The 9,695-nt window shown below is 38.2% G+C and overlaps 1 protein-coding gene across 1 annotated transcript in view; it reads left to right on the forward strand.

The window, feature by feature from the left end:
* Positions 1-425: 425 nt before the first annotated feature.
* Positions 426-9,695, forward strand: part of RBM17 (RNA binding motif protein 17) — a gene marked incomplete at its 5' end in the record, with an annotated part of 10,850 nt that continues 1,580 nt past the window's right edge. The window contains 7 exons of the mRNA XM_010165005.1: positions 426-542; positions 1,494-1,660; positions 3,452-3,549; positions 4,485-4,541; positions 6,289-6,430; positions 8,483-8,634; positions 9,327-9,400. Coding sequence (XP_010163307.1) covers positions 426-542; positions 1,494-1,660; positions 3,452-3,549; positions 4,485-4,541; positions 6,289-6,430; positions 8,483-8,634; positions 9,327-9,400 — 807 coding nt within the window. The remainder of the gene's footprint in view (positions 543-1,493; positions 1,661-3,451; positions 3,550-4,484; positions 4,542-6,288; positions 6,431-8,482; positions 8,635-9,326; positions 9,401-9,695) is intronic.

Here is a 9,695-nt window from a genome sequence, read left to right on the forward strand (position 1 = left end):
TCACCTACCACTGTATGTTCTAGTGCGTTCACGAGCAAAGTCTGATCTCATCCTCTTAAAAAGAGGAAGGTGTGCACTGGTTTCACTGAAGCACTCTTTGAAATGTTGCTTCTGATCTGTATTTGTGTAGCAGCTCTTTGACCATAGTTGGCAAGCATCTGTCTCAGAAATGAGTGGCCTTTGCCATGGCATTAACTAAGTCATCCACATCAAGGTTCATTAGAAACATTGAGAATTCCTGTATGTTGCTAAATTGAAGAGAAATGATGAATTGAGCTTTGCACAGTGGAGAATTTGAGACAGTAGTTTTCATTCTTTTTAAAAAAAGCCTGTAGATACCAACTGTAAGTATATAAAGCAAGCTGCTTTTCAGGAAAATATTTTGTTGTCGTCTTTAGACATTTCATGTTTTGGTGATTTTTCAGAGTCAGAGAACAAAACAAACAACAGTCCTTGCTCCAGTGATTGACCTGAAACGAGGTAGCTCTTCTGATGAGAGACAGATTGTGGACACACCGCCTCATGTAGCATCTGGGTTGAAGGTAAGACCAAGACAGCTAAAAAGTCCAGCTGTTAACAGATATTTTGGAATTGGAATTCTTTGACTGCCATCTGTATTTTTATTTTTTCATCCTCTTTCCTAGTGGTCAAAGAAGTGATTATTTTCTGAAATTTATTTCCTCTGCTCAGAGATTCTTTAATTAATGAACCTTTTAACTTTATACTGACTTGCATGTTATACAACATGGAATTACCAAGATTAATGTGCAGTTAAAATAAAACAGTGTTCCTAGTGTATTTCTCCTGGACAGCTTCAAAGTACTTTGCAGGACAACAATTTTATCACATAAATAACAAATGTAATTGTCATTGAACCAGTGTTGGAACTGGACTTGTGTAACAGTTACCTTAAAAATAAAAGATAAGCCACCTGCCCTTTTAAAATGGATTTCTTGTGGTAAGGAATCAAAAGAAACTTCTCCCTGAAACTTTTTCAAAGGTGATAGTTCTGAAATAGTTATTTCAGATGAGAGAAGAACAGTATGTGCCCCTCTGGTGGTGTTATATTAATAGAGGATAATGAAAAAGACTGAAGAGAAAGTGTGGGAGGAGCCCTTACAGCTGGTGGCAATGACAAGATACCATAGTGCTTCTAATAATGAATTAATGGGTTTTGAAAAATTCTTATCCGTGCTGATTTGATGCTGCTTTGGTTTTGGCAGGGGGAGTGGGTGGGGGAGATGGAAAAATCTTCCTGGAAACTTTCTTCATGGAAAAATTTGAGACAGTGAGAGACTGGGTGAAATGTTAGTTTTAACAAAGCAATAATTTCTTCTAATACCAGCGGGATTAGGATATTCCCTGCCCTTATAGAAGTCAGGAGTTGAGATTTGTGGTGGGAGTGAGAAGGAAGTGTTAAACTCTTGGTATCCAACTGGATGTTGTTTTCAGATCTTGGCTGAAAACTTTTGGGTTGGTTTTTTTTTTTGAAGGATCCTGTACCCAGTGGTTTTTCTGCGGGAGATGTGTTGATTCCTTTGGCAGACGAGTATGATCCCATGTTTCCAAACGACTATGAAAAAGTGGTAAAGCGTCAAAGAGAGGAACGACAGAGGCAGCGCGAGCTGGAGAGGCAAAAGGAGATCGAAGAAAGAGAAAAGTAAGGCTTTAGTTTTAACTCATGAATGTTGACAATTAGATAAAGCAGAGAAACGTCAGTTTGTTTAGTTATATCCCTCTAAACAGTTTCAGGGAAATTCTTACAGGTTTTGTGAAGAATACTGGATGCTTGTAGAAACAAGTGCAACGTTTTAGTTAAGGCCAGGCTGGATGAGGCTTTGAGCAACCTGGTCTAGTGGAAGGTGTCCCTGCTGATGGCAGGGGGGTTGGAACTGGATGATCTTTAAGGTCCCTTCCAACCCAAACCATTCTGTGATTCTATGATTCTATGAAATACCTTTCAACAGTCAATGATAAACCATCCTTTGTGCTTTTACCCACTCCAAACTGGTAAGTGAATGCATTCAGTGTTAAAGATGTAGCTAGCCTTTGAGAGGCATAGTTGCATTGTCTTTTTTAATATTCTGCATTCACTTTGAGTAAGTTAATTGTATATTTATTACTCTTTTGTCTCTGGACAAAAGAAAATACTACTTTTTTTTTTTTAATTACCTTTATGTTCTTTCCTGGAATAAGAAATCTCTCTAATCATATTAAATAAATTGAATGCAGATGCAATATCCTGATGAAGTAGGTGGTAAAACATCTGCCAGCCAGGCAGTAAGATTAGGTTTGCTTATTTTAAGTGAAATAAATAAGCTAGTTTTGTCATGGTATGAATTATCTAAAGTCCCGTGGAATTCCAAGAGGGATATTCTGTTGTTCTGTTTAGATTGTGGAAATTAATTAATATTTCTAGTCATCTGGACTTCTCTGTCTTCTCTCAGTTATATCTTTGTTGTTCTGGTGGAGGAGGAGTGCCGCAGGCTCTGTCATACTTTAACTAGCATGCAAGATCTCAGAAACCTGGGCTGTCATTTCATAGAATCATAGAATGGTTTGGATTGGAAGGGGCCTTAAAGATCATCCAGTTCCAACCCCCCTGCCATCAGCAGGGACACCTTCCACTAGACCAGGTTGCTCAAAGCCTCATCCAGCCTGGCCTTCAACACTTCCAGGGAGGGGGCAGCCACAGCTTCTCTGGGCAACCTGTTCCAGTGTCTGACCACCCTCACAGTGAAGAATTTCTTCCTAAGATCTCATCTAAACCTACCCTCTTTCAGTTTAAACCCATTTCCCCTTGTTTTGTCATTAACTGCCCTTATGAAAAGTCCCTCCCCAGCTTTCTTGTAGCCCCTTCAGGTACTGGGAGGCTGCTATAAGATCTCCCCAGAGCCTTCTCTTCTCCAGGCTGAACAGCCCCAACTCTCTCAGCCTGTCCTCACAGGAGAGGTGCTCCAGCCCTCGGAATAACCTGATGTTTAAGCCTGATGATTTTTTGGTTTTTAATTGACTGAGTAAATGATATTACTCCGTGTAGCCTTTGATGGGGACTTGAAAATGCATTCTGTTCAAAGCAGGTGTAAGCTAATTAATGTCTGTTACCTTGCTATTGGTTCCATCGACACCACCTTCACTGTACTCGTTCAGTCACTGTAGTCAGATTGGACTGGATTTTATTCAGATGCTTCCTCATTTCCATACATTCTTCTTGGCTGACTTGCAAGTGGAAAATTCTCTTGCTTGGATCTGTCTCACATTTTACAAAAAATACTCCATGAGGATAAAAGGAGAGAAACAAAAAGTAAAGATGTTTACTTACACCTTCATGGAAAACATTATAAAATGCCAATTAGAGTGTAGCTGTATAATTTACCCTGCAAAGGTGGTGTCACAAATTAAAGCCAAGAGTTGACTTTGGTTTCTTATCCTGACTCGCTGTGTCTCCTAGAAGACGTAAAGACAGACATGAAGCCAGTGGATTTTCAAGAAGACCAGATCCAGATTCTGATGAAGATGAAGATTATGAAAGAGAGAGACGGAAAAGAAGTAAGGGAGCTGTTTATGGTTTTGATGGGGAAAGAAGAGAAAAAGGTGGGGGGAAATTCACAGTCCTGTTCCTGTTTCATGGATTCTGTATTTTCTGTTCTCAGCTGAGAGCAGCACCTAGCAATTTATTACACCCTAATGCTTGTAATGCAGAAAACTGTTCTTTCCATGGAGGCAGATAACAGCTAAATTATTTTGTGGAAAGACTTCTTTTTACATGAGTTTGTAGATGCCTGTTTTAAAGTTTCTGTGTGGTGTAGGTTCCAGGAAAAGAGTGAGGCATGAGATAAAATCAGTCTGAGAATCGCTGTTGAGTTTTCACTATAAATGCTTACCATTCCTGCATTTGTTATTTGAATGCCATTAGAACTAACTAGTTAGAAGATGTGGATCTGGGTGATAATGTCTTTACATAAACAAAATTAAACTTGATTCTCTTTCAGCAACAAAGTTCCAGTAAATAATTCAGGTCTGTTGTTTTAAAAAAGAAAATTTCTGGCACAGGACATGTAAAAATTTATGCTCTGCCTTTGGGACTACTTTAGAATATTGCTCATTGAAATATGGAAGGGACTTTGTACTTTACAGTTTTGAAAGTGTAGTTAATTTTTCATTTGGTTTGAGCAGTTTTAGAACTGAAGGTTTGTTTCACTGTAGTCTTTGATTTTGAAATTCTGCAAAATATGTTTAAGATAGACATGATATGTGGTACATCATTGCAGTTTGATATTGTCTCCCTTGATGTGCTTTTCATTAATTTTTAGTTTATGACTGTTGAAACTTCTCAGGCTGCTTTCTTGCTACTTTTATGTTGATGGAGATGTATGTTAAGAATTAACTGGTGAGGAGCCAGCAGCTGTGTTAAGATGCAGTGAAGCTGTTCTGAGCAGCAGACCCTAATTGTAGAAATGTGTTGTCTTCCATTTTGCTCATAGGTATGGGGGGAGCTGCCATTGCACCACCCACATCTCTTGTTGAGAAGGACAAAGAACGTGAGTACACCAAATCCTGTTCTCTAAAACCTCGTGGTGGTGTTTATTTCTCACTCAACCTTCTGTTCAGTTAAGTCATCCTGCTGCTCTTCCCATGTGATTTTTTGAGGCAGAAGAACTTGTGCTATGATGATGGGAGGCTGTGGAGAACCTGTGATACTGTTGTGCTTCACATCTCTGTTCTAAAGGATACTTTCTGCATTGCTAGAGAAGTGGTTTGGCAAGCTGGTCTGTTATAACTATGATCAGTTACTAATTTCTGATATGAAAGAAACGTTATAGACAAGTTTCTCTGGGTAGATAGAAACTTCCACAGCATGGAGAGGGAATTTTTCCATTACCTTTTGATTTAAGAGGTACTTTATGAATGTCTTTTCATAAAGTAAAGGGGTTGTGCACTGCAAACAGAATTCTATAAGTTTTTGGGGCAGTATCTGCTGGAGATGTGTGTGCACGAGGGTTTCCCTCAGTGAAGGTAGCCTGTAGGTTGCAGTTGTCCACTAGATGGCATGATCTTGCTAGAACAGCAAAACTCTTAATTTTTTGCATGTCTAATTGTCTTACCCAGAACCACAGTACATTTAAAATTTTAAATACTGAACAGCATGTTGTGTACATCGTTAAAAAATAAGAAAAAGAATCTTATGCACACAAACTTTTCCTTTGAGAGTCCTGATTTTATTTCTGAGAAGATTAACATTTTAAAAAATGAATCTTGATGGAGTAAGTGAATAATATAATACTGAAAGCATTTGAAGTGTGTAAACATTAAAAACAGATTGTTTTGAGTAAATAATTAAGAGCAATTGAGTGGTGTCAAGAAAAAGTAAATATAGGCTGGAAATAGTAGAAATACCGTGAGGAGGAAAGCTTTTAAACTGTGACATGATCTCACAAGGGAACCTTTGTGTGACTTGTTACTTGATGCTCGCATCTAGGCTGGAAAAACCTGAGAAACTATTACTGTAGCAGAAGGCCCATAGTCCAGTCCATCTGCTGCTTAAATAGGGATTTGTTTTTTCCTCATACAACATCTCCAAACTTTACATCTGACTTTTATTTGGTAAGATACAAATACTAGTTCACAAGAAAATAATTTAAAATTAAGTCAGTCTAAAAGTCCATGAGTACATTCAAAAGTCTCTTTTGAGTATTTCCTTTTTCTGTAAGCTTTTTTTTTTTTTACATTTTGCCATTTGACTTGTCAGTGGAAGGTAGTTTAATAATTTAATCAGTATGATTGAAGTATCTACATATAGATATATATATATATGTATGTCTCCATCCTCAAGGAAAAGTTACAGTTCAGAAATTGCCAGTAGATCTCTTTAGAAGACTGATTACTCTTTTGTGTAAACATGCAGTGTACTCATGGTAGTGCAGGTGGCCTCATTAATATTTCTTTTCTCCATTTGATAAGTAAGAGGTTAATAAATGTATTATAGACCTGTGGGTGTGAACTCACTCTGTATCCAGTGAGGAAAAATCAGAATAACTCAAATCTTGTTTATGAGAGAGAGAGACGTGAGAGGACGATAAAGCAGCATGTGCAAAGGAAACATTCTTCTGATTTGGATTTAAATGGAAGACTTTTTTTCATAGTTTGTTAGTATTAAAGCAGAAAAAAAGTACAACTTGCATATGAAAAGCTGTCTGTAAATGAGTTCAGTTTAAGGCATAGTACTCTAAGTAGGTAGTTCATGCAAAGTATTTTATTGAAAAAGCAAATGTCTCCTTTTTTTTTCAGCTGTAGCATCGTTTCCATTTGAAGAGGAGTCGAGACCTCGGGCACCATCTTCCAAAGCAGCTATTCCTCCTCCAGTGTATGATGAGCCAGAAAGACCTCGTTCCCCCACGGGACCCAGCAACTCTTTCCTTGCTAACATGGGGTAAATGATTGACTTCTGCACATTTTGTGGAAAAGGGCATTAGAAGTTGGTGGAACCCAAAAGTTAAAATAGTTTGTCAGTAGAGAAGAACACAAGCCATGCATGTATGTGGTTAGTCTGAGTGCATACAGTCCTAACTAGTGGGATACAGAAAAAGCAGTGGATTTACTTGATTGAGAGAAATGCATTTGAAGTGGTTCCATTCAAGGCTCTGCTTTCCATCCAGTTCTGAAGCCACACTCCAGTAGAAAGTGTTTATGGCTTGTTCAAGCCAAACTAATGTAATATACAGGAAAACACAGATGGCAAGCTAGTTTGTTTGGTTTTTTTTCTCATACAACATCTCCAGACATTACATCTGACTTTTATTTGGTAAGATACAAATACTAGTTCACAAGAAAATAATTTAATATTAAGTCAGTCTAAAAGTTTCTTTTCCAGCTTTGTCTTAAATTTACTTTGTACCAGTGGGGAAATTATTTCAGCTCTGCTGTGTGTGTGTGTGTGTCCAAAAATTCAAAGCATATTTGCACAATTGTAGCAGCTGTGGCTACAAATCTGTCCACTTACTTTTCTGCCTTGGGTTAGCATTGTGTGTAATGTTTGTGCTACTACTGTGGCAGCAAAGTGAAGTTGAATTTTTAGTTAAAAACTGCTTGGAGATCTCATTTGAAAGGTGTGGTGGTTAGCTATGATCCTCTAATCAATCGCATCGGGTGTCGTGGAAATGCAGCCTCAGTGTAGCAAAAACTGTTCCCAGGACAAACACAGACATAAAATTGTAGTGTATGACATTATTAAAGTGTACTGTATTATATTATTACACTGTATTTCCATTTTGGAGGCAATTTTTCATGCTTTTTTTAATAGAAACACCTTTTTTCTTTACATTGTCCAGAAAAAGGATAGCTCAGCTCAGTACTTGGACCAGTTTATGTGTTGTTACCACCTCTAGTTAACAATACCCTGGGACCTTCACTTCATTGAAGGAAGTGCTAAAAATATATCTTAACCTGCCTTACTTTGACCACACAATTGGCTACTGTTTATTCTGTGACTTAGTGTTTTAACCTTTCAGCATTACAGAGCCAGACTTTTTGGCCTTTTTTAATGTGTCTTTGTATGTTTCACAAAGTATGCTTAGAAAATAGTCATATAGTTGCTGGTCCTGCTTTTTCTGTGTAATCTTATGTGCCTATTGATAAGACAGGGATTACTGAGCATAGAATAGTTACTGTGGTTTAAACTAGTGTACCATGGCATGTTTTTTGTGTCTTAACTTATCTAGCTATGGTCTCCAAAGAAAGCCCACCACATGTAGGTATATTTTGATTCTAAATACTAATTCAGTGTGAATTTCAAAACCTATTAGTAGAGATGTTTTCTGTAAGGTACTTATTTAAAAAGGTCCCTTTAAATAGCTTGGGGACTTTATTGCCTCAATATGTTCTTGAAAATTCAGAAAGATGAGACATGTTTGAATGAATACAGAGGATATGCAGCCTGTACTCTGGAACTTACAGGAGTTTGGAACTAATATAGTGGAATGTGATCTAATGTGGGAAGTAGATTGTTCCACATCTGCCTTTTCTCTTAAGCTTTTCATATCAGCCACTGACAAAGATAAGAAACTGGACTAAATAGACCTTTGTCTAATCTGATTTGTGATTCTGTCAGCAGCCTGGTCTAGTGGAAGATGTCCCTGCCCCTGGCAGAGGGGTTGGACCTTTAAACCTCCCTTCCAACCCAAACCATTCTATAAAGTGTATGATGCTGACTTGTGCAGCTAGTGGAATTTATATTGTATTTCTAAAAGTATGAATAATGTTACTTACTCAACTTCTGTAGCAGCTCTTCTATCAGGGGTAACACTTTTCATCTTCACAAGGTACTGTGAAATTGCTAAGTTGTAAAGTCATGTAGAAGCTCTTATGTTTTCAGTCTCTGTGTAATGAGATTTTAGGAGGTAAAATACTTGAGCACTCAGGAGAAATGCAATGTTAATGTTTTGTGTAAGAAACCTTTATTAACTGATGATTTTTCTCTTTGCAGAGGGACAGTAGCTCATAAAATCATGCAGAAGTATGGTTTCAGAGAGGGCCAGGGGCTGGGAAAGCATGAACAGGGGCTGAGCACAGCACTGTCAGTAGAGAAGACGAGCAAGAGGGGTGGCAAAATCATTGTTGGCGAGTCTACAGAGAAAGGTAATTTTATCCTGCACCAATAAGTTTGTGAAAAATGGTCAGGGAAAAATAATAGTTCAGGCTCAGTGGAAGCCCCTGTATTTTTTGTTTGCCATCTGTCCTTGCAGAAAATACTAGATAGAGTTGGAAGAATGACTCATATTCCTTCTTGTGGAAATTTATAATCTTTTTTTCAAGTGGTTCTCTATTAATTTTTTAGCTTATCCTCCTCTTCCTCCATCACTTTAGTGTTTGGAAGCCTCTTCTCTTCAAGGGATGATCCTGCTCTGCTCCTGCTGGATTTCTCCCTGTCACATGCTTTAGACACTGCTCTCATTTCCCTGCTATTGTCTAATCTAGACACAACATCTAGGCTTACTAGAATGGCACCTCTGCCTGAGCACGAGTGGTGGAATTCTGGAGATCTGATTTTTAGTTCTTAGGGAATCTGATAAAATTCTGAACTTATAAATTATTTTCTTCAAATAAATAGTGTGTTGTCAGTGTTCTACCTTAATTCACATCCTGTAGAAGTGATTTTTCTGCTTATTGTCCTTGGAGTGGCTGTGAGTTACGAATGACTGTTCCTCACCAATATGAAACTACATTTTATGGCTTTTATTCCATTGTTTGATAACAGTAAGATTCTGATAAAAGCCCCCATATAAGGTTTAAATGAGCTTTAAACTTAAATTATTCTATCTTCATGACAGAAACGGGCAAGAAAGCGGATTCTAACCCATTGACTGAGATACTGAAATGCCCAACTAAAGTGGTCTTACTAAGGGTAAGTTGGGACTAAGAGAACATGTCTTGGTGTTTGCAGCATACGTGACTGACTGAAATGTTTAAACCTGTGTTCCTGTCACAGTGACTCTGTACAGTTCAAATGGTTCTGGCCTGCACCTACATGGTGCTTTGTGTTGTGGAGAGAATACGTGTCTTCTTGCCACGGTCATCTTGCCACCAAGATGATGAAGGGAGTGGAGCATCTCCCTTATGAGGAGAGGCTGAGGGAGCTGGGGCTCTTTAGCTTGGAGAAGAGGAGACTGAGGGGTGACCTCATTAATGTCTGTAAATAT

This window comes from Antrostomus carolinensis, unplaced genomic scaffold (assembly GCF_000700745.2).
Source record: "Antrostomus carolinensis isolate BGI_N321 unplaced genomic scaffold, ASM70074v2 scaffold19063, whole genome shotgun sequence".
Taxonomy (NCBI): domain Eukaryota; kingdom Metazoa; phylum Chordata; class Aves; order Caprimulgiformes; family Caprimulgidae; genus Antrostomus; species Antrostomus carolinensis.